This window comes from Micropterus salmoides, unplaced genomic scaffold, assembly GCF_014851395.1.
Source record: "Micropterus salmoides isolate LMB-PRFRI ecotype aquatic unplaced genomic scaffold, ASM1485139v1 Ms_hic_scaffold_2, whole genome shotgun sequence".
In the NCBI taxonomy this organism is placed as follows: domain Eukaryota; kingdom Metazoa; phylum Chordata; class Actinopteri; order Centrarchiformes; family Centrarchidae; genus Micropterus; species Micropterus salmoides.
This window is the reverse complement of record NW_024041150.1, coordinates 37058916-37085383: the sequence shown is the minus strand read 5'-3', so window position 1 is coordinate 37085383 and position 26468 is coordinate 37058916. Positions and strand designations below refer to the sequence as shown.

Sequence of the window (26468 nt, the reverse complement as noted above, 5' to 3'; positions counted from 1 at the left end):
ACACAAGCCACTCCTGGTTGGTACAGTTCTTCTTGACAAGCCAACCTCTCGCACTTACAAGAAGTGGTGAGCTTTAAAAGAGTGACGACTCAAACTCAGAAGCCTAAACTGATTTTGTTTTCAGCATCGCCCAGAAATGGCTGCTCTGGTTTCTCAAGCTGAGATGGATTTCTTTTGTCCAGTCTGTCAAGACATCTTTAAAAATCCTGTTGTGCTGTCGTGCAGCCACAGTTTCTGTAAAGACTGTCTGCAGAGCTGGTGGGATGTGAACCCGATTCAACAGTGTCCAGTTTGTAAAAGAAGATCTTCAAAGAGTGACCCACCGTGTAACTTGGCATTAAAGAACCTGTGTGAAGCCTTCCAACAGAAACTTTCTCTAGAAGAGGAAGCTCCTGCAGAGTCTGAGGATCTCTGCAGTCTGCACTCAGAGAAGTTAAAGCTCTTCTGTCTGGACCACCAGAAGCCGGTGTGTCTGGTGTGTCGAGATTCAATAATGCACAACAACCACAAATTCAGACCCATCGATGAAGCTGTGCTGGATTACAAGAGTTGGCTCAGGAACTGCCTGAAGCCCTTAGAAGAGAAATTGGAGCACTTTGACCAAGTTACAGTTAACTGGGAAAATACAGCAAGAGAAATTAAGGTCCAGGCTCATCACACAGAGAAGCTGATTAAAGAGCAGTTTGAGAAGCTTCACTATTTTCTACAAGAGGAAGAGGAGGCCAGGATCACTGCTCTGAGGGAGGAAGAGGAGCAGAAGAGTCGAATGATAAAGCAGAAGATGGATGATCTGAACAGAGAGATAGCAGATATTAGTGACACACTCGGAGCCACAGAGGAGGAGCTGTAAACTGGAAATGTCTCATTCCTGCAGAACTACAAGGCTGCAGTGGAAAGAGTCCAGCAGCACCTCCTGCAGGATGATCCACAGCTGGGCCCAGGAGCTGTGATCGACGTGGCCAAACACCTGGGCAACCTGACCTTCAACATCTGGAGCAAGATGAAAGGAGATGGTTACATATTTTCCTGTGATCCTGGACCCCAACACTGCAGAACCACACCTTAGTCTGTCAGAAGATCTGGCCACTGTAATAAATGGAGTTACAGAGCAAACTCTTCCAAAAAACCCAGAGAGGTTTGAATACTACACCACAGTGGTGGGATCTGAGGGCTTTAACTCGGGGACTCACATCTGGGATGTGGAAGTATCAAATAATGGAAACTGGGCAGTTGGTGTGATAGCAGAGTCTGTCCCAAGAAAGGGAGAAATACAGAGTGGATACTGGGAGATATGGTCTCAAGATGGTGAATACAGAGCATTTTCTCCATCTGACACAGATAAAGCTGTCTCTGTAAAGAAGCCGCTGCAGAGGATCAGAGTGTCTCTGGACTGTCGAGGAGAAATGTCATTCTCTGATCCGGATACCAAAACAAACCTGCACACCTTCTCACACACTTTCACTGAGAAGCTGTTTCCCTACATTAGCACTCAGGATACAGCGCCACTTAGGATATCACCAGTGAACATCATTGTTAAGTTACGTTAGTTATGTTAATGATGGTAATGATGATGATCAGGATTCTGATGATGATGATGATGATGATGATGATGATGATGATGATGAGTCTATTTCTTTAACAAATTATTTTATGTCCACTATTCTATTCCTATAAATTAACAGATATGAGTGTGTTTATTTAGGCTTCCCAGTGAAAGTGTGTGAGAAGGTGTGCATGTTTAGGTCATTTTTCATGGGAAGATGAAGGCAGGAAATAAACATTTGCATCTACAAATGTGGAACGAGGTTTCTTTTTCATGACCTTGTAATTTCTCCAGTGCTTCTGGTAACGGACATGACTGAATCCCAGCTGGGCGATTCCTAATTTCTTTATGTCTTAAATGCCTTTTTGAATCTGCACCTTTACCCTCAATGACCAAGCTGAGGAATCCCTGTATATCTGGCCTGATTAAAATAGAAATCTTATTATTAAATTGCTAAATAACTGAGAATCATGAAGTCTTTAAAAGAGTGATTAGTTTAGACGAGGGATATTTAAAGTGTCTCTGATTCAAACCAACAGTGTCTGCAGTGTCAAGAGATATTCGCATGTTAATGTACCTCAATTTATTTATTTATGAAGTTAATAGTTGATATATAATCTATCTACTCATTAATAAAGTATTATTCCTCCAAAACACTGCCCTTTGTTTCTGTTCATCAGAGCTCATTCAAAACTGTCAACTGAAAATACACGTTGGGCATGTAATCATCACGTTGGTGAATTGCCAATTGACACTCACTGTGTACGTGTATTTGAGTTTGCTTTGTTTGGGGATGCTAACATTACAGTCAACTTCAGACTCAACACCTGAATCACTTGAGGGGATAAGATCTATGTAAGTGAGCCTTGCTGCTTCTCTAATGCATCCTGTCTATTAAGAAGATGCATGACCATATTTAAAATTTGCTCAATTTGGGCAAGGCTGTCTTCAATTCATAGACTCAGCCTCATGAAAATGTAATTCATCAAGGGAGGGGGAGTGGCTTGATGATGCTCATAGTGCATTTACCTCTGATGTGTTCCACACCTTGGTCCCTCTTCATCATGCTGCTCTCCCTGCTCTCCCCAATGACGAAGTGCTCCAGTGAAAGACCATGTAGAAACTTGACTTTGTGGTAGTTGGATTATTTCAAAAGCCTCTGCAATAGCACGCAAATTTATACCAGAGATGACAGCCGTTGAACAGTTAATCGTTTTTAAAAGATTCCCACTTAGTTGACTAAAGTAAAGTGAAGTAGTTGACTAACACAGATGATTTAACAGTCAATAAAGCATTTGGTGCACAAACAACTGGAAGATTGGCAATATCACATTTAGACAGACATGCTGCAGCAAACAAAGGGAGAGACTGAGCAGGGACTCGTCAGGCCTCTCATCAGTTCAGGTGTGGAACGTCCCTTATGGTTATTTACGTCACTCAGGGATTTTCAAAATGATTAAAAACACTATGTGCAAACACAAGAGATGAATATTATTCAAAGCTAACTGTGAAACGGTAACGTTACTGTAGAGTTGACTGGAAGTAAACCGGCATGCAGTTCATGAAAGCAATAGACATCACACTACACTGGGAAAGTAGAAAATATCATCTAGCAAAGAAATCACAATTCATTTGGTTATCATGCTTTCCAAAATGTTAGTATACCAGTAAAGTCCAGCTACATTGCTGCATTAGTGCACTAACCCAATAAACACCTGTAACTTCCTTAATAGAAACACGACATTGACAAAGAAAAAACTCAACATTATTTCCAATGAATTGATCTACAAGATGATGAACATTTTTTTAAGAGAATCATCTTTAAAATAAATAAAGGGGGATTTCCCCCCCTCAAAAAAAACCTCAGCAGTATCTGCAGCCTTGCTTAAACAACCTTCACCAGAAGGTTGGGCAGTTTTTATAAGAAGCAAAATCCAGGGTAAATAAAATGTTGAAAAACACCCACTAACGCTTGTAAAGCTTAAATGGTGTGAGTGCAGGGTGATAACTTAAGGAGACTCCAATCAACATTTTAACATTTTGATCAACTCCCATCTGACAGTCAGACGACATGGTTTAGTGATCTTTTAAGGAATAAATACAACTGAAACTTTAAAAGCTAATGAGCAATGAGAAAGGAATGTTTCTTGACAAACCACCCACTCTCTGACCATCAAGATATGAACCAGGAAACATTGTTTTAATTGTTTCTCACTGAGGAAAGAGACACACACAGAAACAGACAACAGGATACAAAGCCCACAACTTCCACTGAGAGTCAAGAAGTAAGGAATACTGGGAATACTGGAATTATACTTTCACCGAAGAGGAGAGCTTTTGAAGAGCGACGACTCAAAGTGAAAAGCCAAAACTGATTTCCTGTTTGAGTATCTGTCTGTGTTTTCAGCATCGCCCAGAAATGGCTGCTCTGGTTTCTCAAGCTGAGATGGATTTCTTTTGTCCAGTCTGTCAAGACATCTTTAAAAATCCTGTTGTGCTGTCGTGCAGCCACAGCTTCTGTAAAGACTGTCTGCAGAGCTGGTGGGAAGTGAACCCGATTCAGCAGTGTCCAGTTTGTAAAAGAAGATCGTCAAAGAGTGACCCACCGTGTAACTTGGCATTAAAGAACCTGTGTGAAGCTTTCCAACAGAAACTTTCTCTAGAAGAGGAAGCTCCTGCAGAGTCTGAGGATCTCTGCAGTCTGCACTCAGAGAAGTTAAAGCTCTTCTGTCTGGACCATCAGAAGCCGGTGTGTCTGGTGTGTCGAGATTCAATAACGCACAACAACCACAGATTCAAGCCAATTGATGAAGCTGCACCGGATTACAGGAGGAGGCTCAAGAAATACCCGATGCTCTTAGAAGAGAAACTGTATCTCTTTAATCAAGTTACATTAAACTGGGAAAATACAGCAAGAGAAATTAAGGTCCAGGCTCATCACACAGAGAGGCTGATTAAAGAGCAGTTTGAGAAGCTTCACTATTTTCTACATGAAGAAGAGGAGGCCAGGATCACTGCTCTGAGGGAGGAAGAGGAGCAGAAGAGTCGAATGATGAAGCAGAAGATGGATGATCTGAACAGAGAGATAGCAGATATTAGTGACACACTCGGAGCCACAGAGGAGGAGCTGGAAACTGGAAATGTCTCATTCCTGCAGAACTACAAGGCTGCAGTGGAAAGAGTCCAGCAGCACCTCCTGCAGGATGATCCACAGCTGGGCCCAGGAGCTCTGATCGACGTGGCCAAACACCTGGGCAACCTGACCTTCAACATCTGGAGCAAGATGGAGGAGATGGTTACATATTTTCCTGTGATCCTGGACCCCAACACTGCAGAACCACACCTTAGTCTGTCAGAAGATCTGACCACTGTAATAAATGGAGTTACAGAGCAAACTCTTCCAAAAAACCCAGAGAGGTTTGAAGACTACAATGCAATACTGGGATCTGAGGGCTTTAACTTGGGGACTCACAGCTGGGATGTGGAGGTTACAGATAATGTAGATTGGGCAGTTGGTGTGATAGCAGAGTCTGTACCAAGGAAAGCAGTAATACAGACTGGATACTGGAATATATGGTTCCGCGATGGTAAATACAGAGCATACTCTCCAGCAGTTGGAGATAAAGTTCTCTCTGTAAAGAAGCCGCTGCAGAGGATCAGAGTGTCTCTGGACTGCAAGAGAAAAAAAATTACATTCTCTGATTCGGATACCAAAACAAACCTGCACACCTTCTCACACACTTTCACTGAGAAGCTGTTTCCCTTCATCAAAACTGAAGATACAGCGCCACTGAGGATATCACCAGTCAAAGTCACTGCACTGTTAGAGATGTAGAAGATTATGCTAACAAAGTTAATGAGGATTATCAGGATGATGATGTGTTTTAATTAACTACTTTATTTTAATCTAATTTAACAGATATGTGTGTGTTTATTTGTGTGATTAGAACAAACAACATATTTGTGCAGGAAGTCAGTCGACTGGCTGGTTTTGAATGTACATAAAACATTAAAACTATGTATGGCATGTTTTGGGAGAACTCATTCAAAGATTGTTTATCAAACTTACACCCAGAGGCAGGTGAGTTGCCGTGCAAGTCTTTCTCCAACGTAACTCAAAGGAATGGAAGCACATTCACATCACCTCTTGTGCCCACTACGTGGGGCAGACACACTCTCATCTTGCAGGATGTTGCTGTAGATAAAGTGTAGACCACAATGTAGATTTCATATAATACAAATTATGTTTGAATGATGACATAATATTGACTTCCTGTTGCCAGTTGTTGTTGCTATGCCTGTGACTCAGTATTGGCATGTAGATATGGACTCTATCTAGACCATCAAGCATGTGAAATTTGGGGCAGATTTAATAATAAAGTTGAATCAACAGCTTCCTGCTTTGTGAAACATGAGAGATTATCCATTTTGTTAAAACTTTACATTGTGAAAGTCTTTAGACTTTGCAGTGGATCCATAAACTGTATAAAGGGTGGATCCCTTTAATCGCCCAAGAGGACTTTGTTCAGCAGAACGCCTATAAAATGCACTTTACATGAACTCTGTCTGACTTCCTTTTGGTATAGGGCACTAATGAAGCTGTGGAATCTCTGTACATCTGACCTGGTTAACAACGTAGACTGCTAAATAACCGAGAATCATGAAGTCTTTAACAGAGTGATTAGTTCAGACGAGGGGATATTTAAAGTGTCTCTGATTTAAACCAACAGTGTCTGCAGTAAGTTGTCACGATCCTGTCCTGAGCTGGTCTGGGTTATATTATTTTGGCCATGCATTCTCTGTGTTTTGATTTTGGTTTCTCTGTGTCTGGGTTCCGTATGTTCGTTAGGTGTCATTTATGTTCTTTACCAGTTTCATTAATTAATCTGATTTTCTTCATTCTGCTTTAGTCTCTTTGTAGCCTTTATTATTTCATTCCCCTGCATCGTTAAGTTACTTCATATCTGTCTTGTCTCGTATCTTAGTTCCTAGTTTGTGTCTTTAGTTCTTAGTCCTGTACCTTAGTTCATGTCTTTAGTGTTTACTCCTGGTCTGTGTACTTCTGTGTTTTGCCCATGTCTGCTCTGAGTTTTGTTTTATCTTTGCTTCTGTCTGTGTTCCTTGTTGGTGTTTATTTGTGATCTGTTTGCTTGTGTCTGTTCCCCCAGTAATTCCTCTGCTTGCTTGTCCAATAAATACTTTGAGTTCCAGTTAATGTATGGTCTTCTGTTTTGCATCTGTGAGTGTCTCTCTGTTCCCCCCTGCTGTCTCTCTGCCTGCCTCATTAGCCCTGATCCCGGTCACCTGTGTTGCTCCCGCCCTGCCCGTTAGTCCCTGTGTTTAAATGTTTGGTGTTTCTGTTCATTCCCCCTCTGGTCATTGTCGCATGTTGCCTGTATGCTCTGTTGTAAGTTGTGTGTTCCAGCAGTCACTGTGCCACCTAGGTCTGCATTTTTGGATGTACCAGTTCCCCTGTACTTGTGAGTTTGGTTCATGCCTGTTTTTGTCTTGCCCTGGATTAAACACCCCTGAACTGTAACTCAGCGATAAGTGTCGTGCATTTGGGCTCACTCCTGCTTCACGCACCCACCGACGGTGACACTCCTCTTGTTTCTGCTCACTATGCTTGCACTGAACTACCTGCGAGTGAGATTGTTTGCTCCTCCCACATTGGTTTTGCATGCTTGTTGCTGATATGGAGCTAATCTGCCCCAGCCAGCAAGAGTAAGTGTCTAGCTGTTCTCAGAAAAGAGAATTGCAAAAGTACAGAGTTTCTTCTCCTGCCTAGAAAACGTTTGTTTTCTGCAATGGTGGTCAGACACTCTGCCTCTTAGCTGAGATTTCTTTGTAATGAACACACTCAAGAATGACATTTTGTTGGTGGAAGTTTCTATTTTAATATTTTAAGAAAATTCCACAACATTTGGATTGATGTGTTTGGACTTCTTTAACCTTGGGTTACTGCTTGAACCATTCTTGGATTTAGTTGTTTGGACTGCCTGCCTCACCTGTGATGTAAGTTGTTCTCATGGTTATTAAAGAATAAAAACTGAATTTGCGTTTGAGTCTAGATCTCTTGTTCTTCTGTCTTCACTTGGCTACTGTGACGCCACCATAACCAAAGTAGCCTACACAGAGAGGAATAATTTGAAAGGCAAAACACTCCTGGTTACAGTTATTCAGTCCTCTGACTATAGAGATATAAACCAGGAAACATAGTCTGTTTTTATTGTTTCTCGAGGACAGAGACCGACGACCACAACTTCTACTGAGAGAGAGAGAGAGAGGAAGTAACGAGCACTGGGAATACTGCTGCTTTCACAAGAGTGGAGAACTTTAAACGAGCGACGACTCAAAGTGAAAAGCCAAAACTGATTTCCTGTTTCAATATCTGTCTGTGTTTTCAGCATCGCCCAGAAATGGCTGCTCTGGTTTCTCAAGCTGAGATGGATTTCTTTTGTCCAGTCTGTCAAGACATCTTTAAAAATCCTGTTGTGCTGTCGTGCAGCCACAGTTTCTGTAAAGACTGTCTGCAGAGCTGGTGGGATGTGAACCCGATTCAGCAGTGTCCAGTTTGTAAAAGAAGATCTTCAAAGAGTGACCCACCGTGTAACTTGGCATTAAAGAACCTGTGTGAAGCCTTCCAACAGAAACTTTCTCTAGAAGATGAAGCTCCTGCAGAGTCTGAGGATCTCTGCAGTCTGCACTCAGAGAAGTTAAAGCTCTTCTGTCTGGACCATCAGAAGCCGGTGTGTCTGGTGTGTTGAGATTCAATAACGCACAACAACCACAGATTCAGACCCATTGATGAAGCTGCACTGGATTACAGGAGGAGGCTCAGGAACTGCCTGAAGCCCTTAGAAGAGAAACTGTCTCTTTAATCAAGTTACAGTTAACTGGAAATATACAGCAAGAGAAATTAAAGTCCAGGCTCATCACACAGAGAGGCTGATTAAAGAGCAGTTTGAGAAGCTTCACTATTTTCTACAAGAGGAAGAGGAGGCCAGGATCACTGCTCTGAGGGAGGAAGAGGAGCAGAAGAGTCGAATGATGAAGCAGAAGATGGATGATCTGAACAGAGAGATATCAGATATTAGTGACACACTCGGAGCCACAGAGGAGGAGCTGGAAACTGGAAATGTCTCATTCCTGCAGAACTACAAGGCTGCAGTGGAAAGAGTCCAGCAGCACCTCCTGCAGGATGATCCACAGCTGGGCCCAGGAGCTCTGATCGACGTGGCCAAACACCTGGGCAACCTGACCTTCAACATCTGGAGCAAGATGGAGGAGATGGTTACATATTTTCCTGTGATCCTGGACCCCAACACTGCAGAACCACACCTTAGTCTGTCAGAAGATCTGGCCACTGTGATAAATGGAGTTACAGAGCAAACTCTTCCAAAAAACCCAGAGAGGTTTGAATACTACACCACAGTGGTGGGATCTGAGGGCTTTAACTCGGGGACTCACATCTGGGACGTGGAGGTTACTTACACAAATGCAAACTGGGCAGTTGGTGTGATAGCAGAGTCTGTACCAAGGAAGGGAGAAACTCACACTGGATACTGGGAGATATGGTTCTGCGACGGTAAATACAGAGCATACTTTCCATCTGTTACAAATAAAGTTCTTTCTGTAAAGAAGCTGCTGCAGAGGATCAGAGTGTTTCTGGACTGCAACGGAAGAAAAGTGACATTCTCTGATCCGGATACCAAAACAAACCTGTACACCTTCTCAAACACTTTCACTGAGAAGCTGTTTCCCTTCATTAACACACAAACTACAGCGCCACTGAGGATATCACCAGTCAAAGTCACTACAGTGTTAGAGATGTAGATGATTATGGTAATGATGATGAAGTGTCTTGATAACTGTTTTGATAACTAGGTATATGTCCATAAAATTAACGGATTTGTGTGATTGGAACAAACAACATTTTTGTGCAGACACTTGACTGGCTGGCTTTAAAAACACATTAACTGCAAAATTGTACATAAAACATTGAAACCTCAGTTTTTTCAGGCATTGCAGGTTCTGGGACAGCTTATACAAAGAGTTTATATCAGCAGCCAAAGCCAAAGGCAGGTGATGTGCCTTACAAGCCTTCCTCCAATGTAAGTCACATTCACAATACGTCCTGTGCCCACTATGTGATGCTACAGAACACACACTAATGTTGCTGTAGATAAAATGCAGACTACACAATGCAGATTTCATGTAAATCGAATGATGTGGAAATACTGACTTCCTGTTAACAGCAGTTGATGATATGCTTATTACTCAATATTGGCCCGTAAATCTGGACTCTTCAAGATCAAGCATGTGAAATTTGGGGCAGATTTAAAAATGTAAAGTTGTGTTAACCTATAACAGCTTCCTGTTTCATGGCGAAACACTTAAATTGTCCTCCATGTCAAAACTTTGGATTTAGAAAGTCTTTAGACTTTGAGTTGGATCCATTAAATCTCCCAGGAAGAGTTTCTTAAAGGTTCAGTGTGTAAGTTTTAGTGCCATCAAGAGGCGAGGGTTGCGAATTGCAACTAACTGCTCACTCACCGCTCACTCCTCCCTTTCCAAGCGTGCAGGAGAAGCTATGGTGGCCGACACGCTCTGTCGGCTCTTGTGCGTGTGGTCCTCGATTTGTCCAAACTTCACTTGTCTTCTTCCTTCTAATAAACCAGTTGACTACTACTACTACTACTACTACTACTTCTTCTTCCTGCGTACTGAACGTAGTGATGAAACCAAGAGAGAAGCTTCCGGTCTGAGATGCGAAGCCGACGCGGAACTCCATTAAACCTGCACTCTATTGAACGGCCAGCAGGGGGCGACTCTTCTGGTTGCAAAAAGAAGTCCGGCTCCATTAGAAATAATGGTAAAATTACCCTACTTCTCAGCTGATTTATTACCTCAGTAAACACTTTCACTTTTGAGTTTATGGTCTCAGTCGCTGGTTTCTTTAATAAAACATGATGTTCATTTAGTAAATTATGGTCCAATTTAGAGGAAAATAGATTATAAGCAGAGTGTGCTTCAGGGCGGGATTACTGTGATTTACAAGTCGTTACCATGGCGACCTGTCAATCAGGCAAGAGTGACTCAGCACGGCACTGTGTAAATTTAACCAGCGCTGTTGAAAAAGCTGATTAGGGGTTGGCTGTTCACTTTCTCTGGTGAGTACATTTAGTTTTAAGACTAGCCAAAGTTATCAGCCCAGTTAAAGTGACAGTTAATGTGAATTACATATGTACCTAACTAAGCAAGCCAGGTAGCTCCACACATGGCCGTTAGCTCCACCGTCTCATCCAAATATGGTCACTTCTGGGCACTTCCTGGCAGTCCACAACGGGTGACGTCAAGACGACTACGTCCACTTCTTACATACGGTCTATGGATAAAAAACCCATTCTGTAGAGCCGTTTGTGCTACTGTAGAAACACGGTGGAGCAACATGGCAATGTCCATGTAAGAGGACACGCAGTGTTTGTAGATAGAAATGTCTCATTCTAAGGTAATAAAAACATAACGGTTCATTATTTATGTTCTTTATACACCACTGAAAACATAGTTACTGTATGTATATTATATTGCACTTCTGTCCATAGATCCTCCTAAATATTACACACTGGACGGCAGGGCACAGCACCAAGAGGATTTTTAATAAGTCTGGACCATTGTACTTTAAATACAGTCTATGGTCTCGAAATGTTATAGGCCTATGTGTCTGATTTTGTACATCTAGGTGAAAAGTACCACAAGGGTGTGAAGATTCTCAGCCCTCCGGGTCATAGTTATCCAGGTGATTTAAAATCAGTTGCACTTGATTTTATCCCACCTGGAAACCTTGTTGAAATTTCATATGGGGCTATCGTGCTCCTTTGCCACAGCCAAACCCAAAACCCGTATCAGATACCAAATATCTCCGCTACTGATTTATGTGACAAGTTTTGTGAGTTTTCAAACATCCCTCCTCAAAAATGCAATTGAATCAGAAACCACTTGGTGCTTGGACCCTAAATGTGACTATGAATGTGACTATGAAACTATGCTGTATTTTCGGTGGCATTTGTGTTCAAGCTATAGTTGCCATTTCGTCTTTTCTTTGTTTATTCAGTGGTGTAAGGTACTGTACAATTACATAAGTACTATATGCTAAGTACAAATTCAAAGTACTTGTACTTTACTTGAGTATTTCCCTTTTACGCTACTTTATACTTCTACTCTATTACATCTCATAGGCAAATATTGTACTTTTTACTACACAACATTTGTCAGCTTTAATTACTATTTACTTTTTAAATTACTATATTTCATACGTTTCCTGTCCAGTGAAAGCAATGAAGGCTTTCACCAAATTTTCTGATGAAGTGAAGGATGAAGTTTTCCTTCCAGCGTTGAGAATATGATCCTACTTATTAATCTAAATAAAATAATAAAACTGACAATAGATCAGCTGAAAACAGGGCTGTTTCTCTGAGCTCATTAAAAGTTTACTTTTTATAGATATGTGGTTCTCACAGGACAGCGACGCTACAAGCATATGATTATCTTTAGACCATGATGCATTACTGTAGATCTATCAATCTATCTAAAAACATCATTATAGTGAAACACTGACATTTACTGCACTATGAGAAGGCCTGCTTTTACATTTGGTACCTACTTTTAAGTATAGTGATGATAATAGGTTTCTTACATACTTTTACTTCATTAAGAGTGCAGGACTTTTACTTGTAGTGGAGTAGCCTACCTTTCAGTGTTACGTTACTACTTTTACTTAAGTAAAGGATCTTACTTTACTCTACTAATACTTCTTCCACCACTGGTTTAATTGTCATTCACATCGCCTAAGCAACCCTTATTTGAATGTGCTTTAATTACATGTATTGCCCTAGAATTTGATTATTATTTTGGTATGAGTTCATAATAATAAAATATGAATTATTCATTATCTTATCGTGACGTTTATTAAAAGTACCGCATTAAAAATCTAATATAATCTTAAACTATTTTTTAAGTTATTGTGAACAACAGTTATTGTTTAGGTCATCTTATAGATCCTTCTGTGTCACCATATCTTTACTGCGTCATACACTCACCTAAAGGATTATTAGGAACACCATACTAATACTGTGTTTGACCCCCTTTCGCCTTCAGAACTGCCTTAATTCTACGTGGCATTGATTCAACAAGGTGCTGAAAGCATTCTTTAGAAATGTTGGCCCATATTGACAGGATAGCATCTTGCAGTTGATGGAGATTTGTGGGATGCACATCCAGGGCACGAAGTTCCCGTTCCACCACATCCCAAAGATGCTCTATTGGGTTGAGATCTGGTGACTGTGGGGGCCATTTTAGTACAGTGAACTCATTGTCATGTTCAAGAAACCAATTTGAAATGATTCGAGCTTTGTGACATGGTGCATTATCCTGCTGGAAGTAGCCATCAGAGGATGGGTACATGGTGGCCATAAAGGGATGGACATGGTCAGAAACAATGCTCAGGTAGGCCGTGGCATTTAAACGATGCCCAATTGGCACTAAGGGGCCTAAAGTGTGCCAAGAAAACATCCCCCACACCATTACACCACCACCAGCAGCCTGCATAGTGGTAACAAGGCATGATGGATCCATGTTCTCATTCTGTTTACGCCAAATTCTGACTCTACCATCTGAATGTCTCAACAGAAATCAAGACTCATCAGACCAATCAACATTTTTCCAGTCTTCAACTGTCCAATTTTGGTGAGCTCTTGCAAATTGTAGCCTCTTTTTCCTACTTGTAGTGGAGATGAGTGGTACCCGGTGGGGTCTTCTGCTGTTGTAGCCCATCCGCCTCAAGGTTGTGCGTGTTGTGGCTTCACAAATGCTTTGCTGCATACCTCGGTTGTAACGAGTGGTTATTTCAGTCAAAGTTGCTCTTCTATCAGCTTGAATCAGTCAGCCCATTCTCCTCTGACCTCTAGCATCAACGAGGCATTTTCGCCCACAGGACTGCCGCATACTGGATGTTGTTCCCTTTCCATTCTTTGTAAACCCTAGAAATGGTTGTGCGTGAAAATCCCAGTAACTGAGCAGATTGTGAAATACTCAGACCGGCCCGTCTGGCACCAACAACCATGCCACGCTCAAAATTGCTTAAATCATCTTTCTTTCCCATTCTGACATTCAGTTTGGAGTTCGGGAGATTGTCTTGACCAGGACCACACCCCTAAATGCATTGAAGCAACTGCCATGTGATTGGTTGATTAGATAATTGCATTAATGAGAAATTGAACAGGTGTTCCTAATAATCCTTTAGGTGAGTGTGTATTTATTGTTTTGAGACTCTTGCACATACTGGAAAGGTAGCAGATTTGTTTCTGCAATGAACAAATAGAGAAAACAAAACAAAAACTGTCTCATTTTCTAAATTTAAGCTGAGTGTAGACCGATGATGATCTGTCTGTAATCATCAGCCGGCTCATTGCAATTACTCCATATCTGTATAAGAATCTGTGTCTTTCCAGATCTTTTGCTAAGATCTTCCTACAAATGAGTTACATTAGTTCCAAACCCGTAACAGAAGTAATCCAGGTGATATGTAGGATGTCTGTCTGTCCCAAGTTAAAACGATAGATATTACAACATAGTGTGACACAAGTTTTGTATTGGCTGGTGTGTGTCCGACAATACTTGTAGAAAGATAAATACAATTTTAATTAATTCCTGAAACAAATCACCGAGGGTTTCTGCATTTTTCATTCGCATACATGAATATATTTCCCCATAACTGTGATAATGTGTTGACCATCTCAGATATTTCTTGGACAGGTTTTCGTTGTATAATAAAATATGGTGTGCTTCAAAGTTATTCATGTTTTCTATGCTGACACTGAGCCAGTCCTTTCACGTTTTGCCAGAACCGTATTGTAAACTGACATGAAAAGAAAAGAGAAATAAGCTAAATTGTTATAAAAAACCATGACAGCGGCGCGCGGAAACGAGGCGGGTGACGTCATCAACGCGCGCCAAACAAAGCTCCATGTGCACGAGCTGAAAACAACGACGCGGAGAAAGTTTGTTCTCTGTCTTGTTTGTGATGGAAAAACTATGAAAACATAAATCTGGGTGAGGTGGCGTTGAACGTAAAACCGCTTTGTTTGATTTATGGGCTAAAACGTCGAATCTCCCGCGTGGAAAACAAATTAATAAGAGACGAAGGAGAAAAAAAAGAGACGAAGAAGAAGAAGAAGAAGAAGAAACCCGGCGTTTAAAATTTAAAGTCCAGAAGAGCTGCAGGAGAAAGACTGTGTTTTAAAGGTAAGTCTGGTTTGTTAACCAACTTTTAACGCTGGATTAAACATATATGTATAAGTGTGTTGTTGGTATTTTAGAAACTGTTTACGGTTAGCTGCGAAATACAGCAGATATCTGATCAATAACTCTGATATACTGTAGAAATACCGCAGATATCTGATCAATAACTCTGATATACTGTAGAAATACCGCAGATATCTGATCAATAACTCTGATATACTGTAGAAATACCGCAGATATCTGATCAATAACTCTGATATACTGTAGAAATACCGCAGATATCTGATCAATAACGCTGATATACTGTAGAAATACCGCAGATATCTGATCAATAACTCTGATATACTGTAGAAATACCGCAGATATTTGATCAATAACTCTGATATACTGTAGAAATACCGCAGATATTTGATCAATAACTCTGATATACTGTAGAAATACCGCAGATATCTGATCAATAACTCTGATATACTGTAGAAATACCGCAGATATCTGATCAATAACTCTGATATACTGTAGAAAAACCGCAGATATCTGATCAATAACTCTGATATACTGTAGAAATACAGCAGATATCTGATCAATAACTCTGATATACTGTAGAAATACAGCAGATATTTGATCAATAACGCTGATATACTGTAGAAATACCGCAGATATCTGATCAATAACGCTGATATACTGTAGAAATACCGCAGATATCTGATCAATAACTCTGATATACTGTAGAAATACCGCAGATATCTGATCTGTTATCATATCTGATCAATAACTAGGGCGATTGGGAGAAAAAATCTAATGGCGATTTTTCTGCCAGATATTGTGATTACGATTCGATTTGAGATTTTTTTTTTAGTTTAACTGAAGTTCAATATTCACAGACAAGGAGTGATGAACTACGAGCTAAGCAGTGGAAACCGGTGCGTTTCTCTGCTACCACCTCCTGAGGGAAATATCTGGCTCTCTGATAAATTCTCCACCACGTTCACCAGCTCGCCTCTAACTCTGTCTGCTGTTTGCTGCCGGCAGTGAATGTGCTGCAAAACCAAAACAATGAGCTGAAGGAGGCTAAAAAGCTTTACAGAGCTGCAGTGTTTTGGTTATTCTCAATGTGTGAAGCGTTTCAACAGAGTGTTTTATAATGTTTTGTAGGAATACTGATTAGTGAGGCTTTAAAATGTGAGGTGCATAGAATATCTACTCTGGTTATTTCCATACAATATCTACTCTAGTTATTTCCATACAATATCTACTCTAGTTATTTCCACACAATATCTACTCTAGTTATTTCCATCAGTTACTACTCTAGTTATTTCCATCAGTTACTACTCTAGTTATTTCCATAGAATAACTACTCTAGTTATTTCCATACAATATCTACTCTAGTTATTTCCATACAATATCTACTCTAGTTATTTCCATAGAATAACTACTCTAGTTATTTCCATACAATATCTACTCTAGTTATTTCCATACAATATCTACTCTAGTTATTTCCATACAATATCTACTCTAGTTATTTCCATAGAATAACTACTCTAGTTATTTCCATAGTATATCTACTCTAGTTATTTCCATAGAATAACTACTCTAGTTATTTCCATCAGTTACTACTCTAGTTATTTCCATAGAATAACTACTCTAGTTATTTCCATAGAATAACTACCATAGAGCAGATTCGTTTATGTTTTGGCTACAGATGTGTCTTTAGCCTGGAGCCAGTATAATTAATATCCCAGTAGTTTAGTTGTTAGTTTTCTTATTATTATTCTCATTAATGTGTTGATATCGATCGCTTTTCTCTTCTCAGGATGCTTCTTTGCTCTTCTGCAGTGTGAAGTACAAAAAAGGAAACAGGAGTAAGGAGAAGATGGATCAACAAAGGAGAGAGGAAGAGGAAGAGAGGTTGGATGGACTGGAGGAGAGAGAAGGAGGAGAGAAGGACGGAACACTAAGAACTCCATCCAGGAGGAGAGAAGAAGAAGAGGAGGAGGAGGAGGAGGAGGAGGAGGAGGAAGAGGAGATAGGGATGAGAAAGGCAGGCGCCAAAGACAAACCACGAAGGGAGCTGATTGGTCGACACACTCCGATCTCCGCCTCCTCCTCCTTCACCTCCTCTCCCCTCCTCTCCTCCTCTCTCTGCCGAGGAAGAGGAGGAGAGGAGGATGGCGAGGAAGACGAGGTCAGAGTCGCCATAGTCACAATCGAGGACGAGTCCTGTCCGTCTGAGCCTTTCGGGACCGCCCACCTGGAAACGGCCTATCGGATCACACGCATAGTTGACGGAGGAGACAAAAAGGAGGAGAAGGAAGGAGAGATCGAAGGAATGGAGGAGGATGAAGGGGAGGAGGCGAACAGTGACGACAGAGAGGAGGATGCAGAGGTGACGGCACCGTCGCTTCACCTGCAGAGCCAGGTAAGACAGTTGACTCCCATCCTTGCCACTGTCTAATTTGTTCCACCATAGTTTCAAAGCAAACCGAAAATATTTTTACACTTCTGTGTTTTGCACCGCTGCTCCCCGCTTCTGTAAGCTCGAACAATATCACACTTTGGCATCTGACTCTAGACAACCACTTTTCTGTTGCGGTAACTACGGTAACTTTAAGGGTTTGAACAGCGTACAGTGGATCCACTGTCACTCGTTTGTGGTTGAGAACACGAGAAAGGTAGCAACACCTTAATTTGGAGTGCACATGTATTCTATCCTTTATGGTAACTGCAGCTGACAGGCAGGTTTAGCGACTTTATTTTGTAATTATCTCACTATACAAGTGTTACTATATGAAAGTCTTCCCCGAAGAGAGGCTATGAAGTCTTCATTGTACGCAAGATGGGCAACACCTACAATATAATATTTCAAACTGCGTCGGACTTGGTGAACCTTTTGGACATTAATTGGACTATTAATACAGGAACTGTAAAACATGTCACGCGTCCATTAAAAGTTAAAAACAGAAAACACTTAAATTTTAGGGAAATTACTTGCGTCTTTGATTTAAAGGTTGCTGGAAAAACAGTAACTAAATTTGTTGACTTTTTTGCTGTTTCTTCACCATTTATATCTGTACAATGTTTTTATGATCAAATACAAGAACGCAAAGTTCTTCATAGATCTAGCCTCCAAATTTTGCTCTTGAAGTGCACCAAATTAATTAATTTAACCTTAAAATGTACAAAATTTTCTTTTCTTGATGGGGCGCGAGTTTGGCATTTTGGGTGTCTCCGTCATGTTTTCGGAGACACCCACGCCCTAAAGCATACTTGGTTTCATTGTCTATTTTCCTCTAAAGGGGACCGTTATTTTCTAAATGAACATCTTGCTGTGTTGAAGGAGACTTGAAACTAGTGACCGAGACCATAAACGTGTGAGGAAGGTGTTTACTGAGGTAATAAATCAGGATAGAAGAATAGTAATTTTCTTATTGACTTCTACGCAATCTGACTTCTTTTTGCAGCCACTGGAGTCGCCCCCTGCTGGCTGTTACAAAGAATGCGGGTTTAAGACACTTAAGCATTGGCTTCACTTTTCAGACCCTGAGGTTCCCGCTTGTGTCAAACACGCGTACTAACATATAAGTTATATAAGTATTGCTCTGTGCCGGAAGTTAAGTGTGAACAGGTGGAATGATAACAAGCACCTGCTTTGAGACACACCTGTCCTTTTAAGTCATTTTAAAAGGACAGGTGTGTCTCAAAGCAGCTGCTTCTCCATCATTGAAAAACCCAGAATATATACATATGCAAATATAATATATATTTTTTAAGCAGCAACATGCAGCCCGCGGGCCAGAACGGACCCACCAGCAATAATATCTGGCCCGCGGCCAGATTGCTTTGATAGCAGAAAAATAAATAAATTTATAGTGGCTGGTATTGAAATAGATCTCAGTCATGACAGCAACAGTTACTCACACAATCACATACTAAGTGATTGTGCCTCTAAAATAAAAGCACGAACGTTCTTTGCAGCAATGCTTCATGTCGAGTTTATTAAGAGCTTTTACTTTGAAGAGTTCTGAAGGACATTCAAAAGAGTCTCTGGCCTGCTTGACACACCTCGATCGGATTCCCCTTAATTTTCTCAGGGAAATGAAAATAAGTGTCCATAGGTTTATGAATGCGGATCAAACGCCGGAACGCGCACACACTGCAGCACATGCTTTATAGTGAGTATGTGCAAAAGTTTCCTTTTATTCAATTTGTTTAACAAGGGAGAAAAAAATATCTGCTTTAAGATGGAAACGTCCCTTCAATCTACTTAACGGGATCCCAGCACAGTACCAGCTGAGCTAAACCTGCACAAGACCTGAAATCATTTGACTTTATCAACGGCCCACCATATAACGGCTTGAAAAAAATTTGGCACGATGCCAGACTTATTTGCCGACCCCTGGTGTAGAGCCTAATCTCAGTGTTTTTGCACTGGAGGTTTCAGGTTTCCACATCACAGTTGTGTAAGCCCCTGTGGTCCCAGCTCAACTCACTTCTACTTGCCTGACTTTGATGCTCCTTCCTTCGTTTTCCACTGCAGATATAAAACCACCTCAGTGTAGCTGTGACGCTGCACGAAACTGCTGTGACGTAATCTCGTGTGAGGATAATGAAGACATACACGATTCAAGTTCATAAGAAATTTAGGTATCAGATTGGACCAATGATTGGCTTCCACCGTACGTCCAGGTGTTACAGGTTTAAGGTGAACAGTGACGCTCAAACTGAAGGAACAAAACTTAATTTGAAGGAGACTTTAAAGATCTTAGTTCACCCTGACAGGGTGAATGATAGTTGAACTGTCTGAATGCAGCACGAAGGCGGCGGCGTTGCACACTTTATCTCCTCGCTGTGAACGAACACACACACAACACCTGGCTCAGTGATTCATCGTGTGAGCTGTGTCTTTGTGACATTCAGGTACCAGCCGACGACATCAGCGTCTGCCTGTCTGTGTGTGTAAGGGGCGTTCAGGTGCCATTGTGTCTCCTGTTTTGTTGTCTTTATAAACAAGCTGAACACCAGCTGCTGCGTGTCGGAGGCCGAGTGTGAGAGAAAGTGTGTTTGTGCGTATGTGTTTCCTCCTTTCACTCTTAACAACTAAATTAAAGTTACATTACTTATTATACCCAGTAAATCAAAATTGTTTAACGGTATTTTGTTTTAGTCTTTTAAATTTTAATGAAAACATTAAAATTAAGTTGAAATTAAAATGCTTTATTTCACACTAGTTAATTAAACAGTCGCTTAAGAAAGTTATTAAAAAGTTTAAAAAATACTTGGTTTTCCTTGTTTTGTAGTTTTTAGAAACTACTTGAGACAAAAAAATTACTGCAAACTGAGTTTCTTTATATTAAAAACACATTTAATCTGTTTTTATTCTACATTAATATTCTCCTAAATAGACTAGAACTGAGTAAAAGATACTTTAATTACAATGAAGCTGCAAATACAACATTATCCACCAGAAAGTATCAGGCAGGAAGAAGTACTCAGATCTTTTTCATGTAGTAAAAGTAGTAATATTACCGAATACTACAGAGTAAAAACACTCACTTAAAAGCATTAGCAGCAAAGTGCGCACACATTGTTCTTTCAAAGTGTTGCATTCGTTATATATTTAGTTTAATACCATCTAGGTTGTCACACATGATCACATGTTTTGACATTAAAAATGTTTCACTGAAAAGTAACTAAAGGTATCAAATAAATGTAGTGAAGTAAGAAGTACCACTCAACACTTAAGTACAAGTATCTCAAATGTGTACTTCAGTACACTACTTGAATAAATGCGTGTCATAGGTTTAGGTAGCGTTTGTATTTTACTACTATTGTTAAAGAAAGCAAAATAACCAGTTTCATCATAATCAAAATTAATTATATACACACACACACACACACACACACACACACACACACACACACACACGCAGACAGTAGGTGTGTGTGTAGGAATGTGCAGCAGTGAACATTCCTCAGATTCCTGCATCGGGATCATGGGATATAAAATATCCTCTCATGGGAACTGTTAGCTTACACACACACACACACACACACACACACATATATATATATATATATATATATATATATATATATACACACAAACACAGCCATACTGGTACCAGACCAGTATGACACCCTAAGCATGATGGGATATTTGATGATTAATTTATTTTCTGTATGTACTGTAGTTTGTCTCTGTGACCACTAGAGGCAGCGCTGTGGTTTGGATTCAGTTCAAAGAGCATGAAAGCTGATTTTTAAAGATTAGATTTGGTGATTTCTCTGTGTGTGTGTAATCTCTTATATGTGTAGTAATCTAGAAAAAAAATACTCCTAGATTACAGAGCATGTCTCACCAGATTAGTGCCCTAGTTTTTCCATCTGTCTCACACACACACACACACACACACACACACACACAGACAGGTAAAATACAGTCGGATTTTAAGTTTAGAGCTTTTATCTTCCTTTTCAATCACTTAGTGTGTTTTGACAATTTCAATCTTTTAGATAATTCATTCAGATGTTACACTTTCTCTCTGAAACACATGACCTCAGTGTGTTGTTGTTGAGACACACACACACACACAGTCTCTGATCATGCCAGGGTCAGATGACTGGTGTGAATGGAAGCACATTAGGGCTGCAGTGGCATGTCTGGTATGTGAACTCGCGCGTTTCATTTCAGCCTCCCCTCACCCTGCGTTTCGCTGTACTTCCTGCGAGTCTGGAGAAAGGATGAGCATGTCGCGGTTCGTTTCAGAGGAGCTCGTGGGAGCGTTCACTCATGTCGTGGTCGCTGCTCCTTTTGGTACATGCTTTGGCCCAGATGGATTTCTTCCACACACACACAACCGTCACAAGAGAAGCAGCTGCAATGCGGTTAAAAAAAAACATTTACTGAGCGTAACAGAGCGTAGGTCATTCAGGTCATTCATTCATGAAACAAAAACGCCTCATTCATGAGTCTCATTGGCACAAAATCTGTCGAAACTGTTGATGGACTGAGAAACCCGACAGATGCTAGCAGCGTGACTCTGTGGATGGATATCAGTTGGCCGGTCCACCACTGTAGTTCAGACTGAAAAATCTCACAGCCACTATTAGATGGATTACGGTGATATTTAGTACATTCATGCTACACGAAGGGCTGCGGCGATCCCCTGACCTTTCCTGTAGGATAAAAGGTCGATCACTGTTTTCCAAAGCCCAAGACGACGTCCTCAAATGTCTTGTTTTGTCTACAACCCAAAGTGATTCAGTTCACTGTCAGAGAGGAGCAAAGAAACCAGTAAACATTCACATTTGAGAAGCAGGAGTCACAAATTTCTGACTTTTATTCTTTAATGATTGATCAGTCGGTCGATCAAAATAGCTCTCTATTTAATAGTCAACGACTAATCGTTCCAAATTTGAATCTCTAATGTTTTTTATTGAGATTCCCGTCAGTCAGGGGCGGATTAACTTACCACAAGGGCCCTGGGCAGAAATGTGCTGTGGGCCCCTATTGACCCCCCACTTCCACCTTTTGGTCCATGTACTTTGTTGTATCAAGCATACTTTAGCAAAATGCACCATATAAGCAATTACATCTAAAATAAAAACGGCCCTTAAAACTACATTTTACTTTCCACCCTTCTGATTATATCCTGTAATAATCCTGGTGCTTTATTGGTTTGTATTTGTATTAAAAACATTTGTATTTGATTAAATTACCAGATTTTCACAGGTTGAACCTGGAGCTTTTGGGCCCCTGAGGGTCTGAGGCCTCTGTTCAGATTTTTGCATTGCTGCTAAGCAAAGCCTTGACCCATAGTTTGTGTACTTTGTGTTTAGTGTTAATAAGCAAATGTTAGCATGCTAACACGCCAAACTAACGTGGTGAGCATTATACCTACTAAACATCAGCATGTTAGCATTTAGCTCAGTACAGCCTCACAGAGCTGGTAGCATGAATGGAGTCTTGATCAGAGCTGCAATGAGTAGTCGATTTATCGATTAGGTAAGCGTCTGAAACATTTTTCAAGCCAAAATGTCAAACAGTCTCTGGCTCCAGCTTCGTTTCTCTGTTTTATGTTAAAATAAAGTGAATATTTTAAGGTTCGGGGTTTTTTTCACTATTTCCGGACATTTTATAGACTTAACGATCAATCAACTCATCAAGAAAATAATCGGCAGACCTAATTGGTGATGAAAATGACCCTTAGTTGCAGCCTCAGTCTTGATATTTTATATTAAGCAGGGATTAAAGCAGATAACCATCCATAAATCTTACTTATAAATTCAGCCTCATAATCGTGACGTCTTCTTGAGTCCTGCCCGATTCAAACCAGAGATAAAACCAGTATTGATCTGACTTTGACAGACTGTGTGTTCATGTCGGATCCCATCAAGATGATGAAGAAATATAAAGTGTGCCTCTCTCTCTCTCTCTCTCTCTCACGCACGGGGTCACATTCCAGCACCGGGCAGCTTTCCAGCCTGTTAGGTCCACCACGCCGATCTCGCCGAGTCAGCGCCCTACACACACACGCATTCCTCGCTCTGCGGCAGCATTCCCGGAGTCTTGTGCTCGTCAGCAGGACGGAGGTTTGAACCTGCGACCTATACGGTTCAGTCTCTTTGTGCCGGGTTCGATCTGGTTCTGATAATTAATCAAGTTCTTTTCACATCCTCAGTTTAACTAGGGCACGTTGACGGCCTCACATTTCCACCCAGGTTTTGCTTACATTTAAAGCGAGCGTGACTTCACATATTTAAAAAGTCAGTAGCTGAGTGAGTTTTTCCCAGCTGCCACTTAAAGATTGCTCTGTCAGCATTTATTGGGCAGCTCACAGTAACGAGGGACAGAGAGGGGGAGTCCAAAAGTCCCGGGCCGGATTAAAAGCTGGGTTTGTTTTATCTACACCCTGTTTGTTCTTTAAGCTATTTTTCTACATTCAGACGCTCAACAATTGAGCCAAGATAGTCTAATATTGCTTTGACAGAGTTTGACAGAACTTCAGACTGTACCAAATACATAAAAAAGGTCTGTCCTGAGGCATTTATTAGTTCTCTGGTTTAAGGCAGTAACATTTCCCCCAATACCCTAAACGCCAAATCACACATTTAGGCTGTTCTATGTGATCCCCAGTTGTGGAAAGGAACTTGGTATATTTACTGTACTTTAGTGCAAAGTAAAGGTATTTATATACAATTTGTTTCTACTTCTACTCCACTACATCTCAGAGGGAAATATTGTACTTTTTACTTCACTACATTTATCTGACAGCTCTGGTTACTAGTTACTTTTACATAAGGTTTTTACACACAAAACATTGAAGACTTAAAAAAATAGTTTTGTTGTAAATTAAACTACCCAACAGTTTGTGCAGTCTGATACAAAATAGTTCAAACTCAACTTCAACTGTAAAATCCTGCTTTTGCATTAATACATGAGTAATAATTATCTGGTGATATAATAACAGTCACAGCATATTTTTTATTCTGCTTTGAGTACTTTTAATACTTTAATTAATTTTCCTGATTAGAAGTACATTTTTAATGCAGTACTTTTACTTGTAATGGAGTATTTTTGCAGTGAGGTATTAGTACTTTTACTTAAGTAAAGGATCTGAATACTCATATCTCCCTAAGAAATAATGTATAAGTTATTGTTTGACGTCCATTCACTTTCCCCCCCGCTGTGAAAACCTCTGGTGCAGGCAATAAAAAACAACACAGTTGTTGTTTGGTTTGGGTTTGTCTTCTTGGTTGTTCATCTTAGAAGATGGTGCAGTGCTCAAGCTGTTCTCCATCAGTCTTGATCAGAAGCCTGATGATCAGTTTCTATTTTGGAAGTAGGTTGTTTTTGTTTAGAAAACCAGTAAGCAACAAGTGACGCTGCTCCAGAGTCATTTTCAGTCTGAATGAAGGTGTGGTAGACTTATAGGAAGAGTTATTTCTCCAGGTCAGCTAGCATGAAAATGATAATGTTGCCGCTCTTAATCCAGCCTCCAAAGCTCTGATTCGCTCAGTTGTCACCTTGCTATGCTCTTTAGGAGTTTGTTTTTAGGTTGACAGGGGCCATAATCTCCTTATTTTAATGTCACAGGAGGTTTCCTGGAAATAATTATGTAAATTAGTACAAATTGAAAATGTAACAGTTAGTTTTTGTTATGCTGGCCGCATACTAAAGGATCATTGGGGTGACTAAGAGTCTGATTCACCCTCCAGAGATTCTCGGGCGTTCACAAGCCGAGGCTGGTCTGGACAGATTATCGTCCCAAATAATCCTGCTGTGTGACATGTTTACAGACATAATCTTAAAGTCACCGACTGGATCGGAGGCTTGGATTATTACCTGCAGTGTAAAAGGAACAGCGACAGAAAAATGATCAGAAACCCGCAACAGCCAACGAGGGCGAGGGGAACGGGAAGTGACACTGACAGTATGTTGTGTATTTGTTCACGCTTTAAAATGTTTAAATCGGGCTGATTCTCTCTTCTCGGCCTCGACTTCATCCACAGTTTTTTTTTGTTTTCTGTGTGCACCCAGCGGATGACGACAGTCCGCCTCCATGTTTGTTGATGTTAAAGTCACGTTCGATCACATGAGATTCTGTGAGACTCTGAAATCGTTTAGTATAAACGCAGAGTGTGTGGTCCTGCATCTGGACTGAATTCTTTGGTTTACATTTAGTAATTTGAGCTGACGCTTTTATCCAAAGCGACTTACTACTGCTATAAATGTCAGCGGTCGCACGCCTCTGGAGCAAGTAGGGGTAAAGTGTCCTGCTCAGGGACACATTGGTGGATGTGTTGCAGTGGGTCTCCCACACAAAGGAATGTGTCTCGTCCACTGCACCATCGTGTGCGTGCTCTTAAGATTAAAACATAATTCTGCCGTTACATCTGCGGTATCCCTGGTAAAACCTGTAGTGTGCATGGCATTAGCTCAGATATACAGGATTGTCCCTGGAAACAGCCGTCAGAGAGCTTTCAGACTTCTTCTTCTTCCCTGTCTGCATCATCACTGTGGTAACCGTACATCGCCGTGTCCCTATTGGTTGGTGCTGTGTACTCGGTCCCACTGACCTGTAGATGTGTGTGTGTGTGTGTGGACAGGATACAATGAGGAACAGGTGCTCTACTGTCTCTGCCCACGCTCAGTGATTTACAGTGTGTAAGGCGACACCTGAAGAATGCCAATAAAACCTTCAGTCTTAAGTCGTTCTCGCACTGCCCCCGCTTTGTTTTTCTTTTCAGCGCGTTCCCGTCTTCATCCTCCCTTTTTCTTACACTTCCTCCTTTCAGCCCTTTTCACACGTGGAATAGGAAACATTGTTGGCTTCATCAAGCTGTTAAAGTGACGTCTTTTTGTCATGTGTGATTTATTTGATTGAAAACCGCTTCAGCACATTAACAAGAAGACCTGCGACTGAGCCCCATGGCTGAAACATTTGAATTATGTAAAGAAAGAGGAGTGTATAGTTGCAACTAATGATTAATGTCACAATGTCATATTTTCTTATTAGTTAATTAATTGTTTAGTCTATAAAAAGTTAGAAAAATGTATTTTCTGAACAACAAAAGCTGGATATATTCATTTTACAATCTCAAAAGCAAAACATTCTCACAATTGTGA

At 40.7% G+C, this 26468-nt stretch overlaps 2 protein-coding genes and 2 pseudogenes across 2 annotated transcripts in view; all 4 read left to right on the top strand.

The window, feature by feature from the left end:
- Window positions 1-2115, top strand: LOC119912998 (annotated as a pseudogene).
- A 1632-nt stretch (window positions 2116-3747) lies between these two features.
- Window positions 3748-7613, top strand: LOC119912997 (nuclear factor 7, ovary-like). Its single transcript, XM_038732304.1, has one exon. The coding sequence runs from the start codon at window positions 3963-3965 to the stop codon at window positions 5376-5378; it is 1416 nt and encodes a 471-aa protein (XP_038588232.1). The 5' UTR covers window positions 3748-3962; the 3' UTR covers window positions 5379-7613.
- A 265-nt stretch (window positions 7614-7878) lies between these two features.
- On the top strand, window positions 7879-10394 carry LOC119912996 (annotated as a pseudogene).
- Window positions 10395-14548: 4154 nt separating this feature from the next.
- The window catches only part of LOC119912515 (F-box/WD repeat-containing protein 7-like), a 40200-nt gene continuing 28280 nt past the window's right edge, over window positions 14549-26468 (top strand). Inside the window, exons 1-2 of the mRNA XM_038731737.1 lie at window positions 14549-14845; window positions 16653-17258. Of these exons, the coding sequence (XP_038587665.1) occupies window positions 16713-17258 (546 nt within the window). The 5' untranslated portion in view covers window positions 14549-14845; window positions 16653-16712. The remainder of the gene's footprint in view (window positions 14846-16652; window positions 17259-26468) is intronic.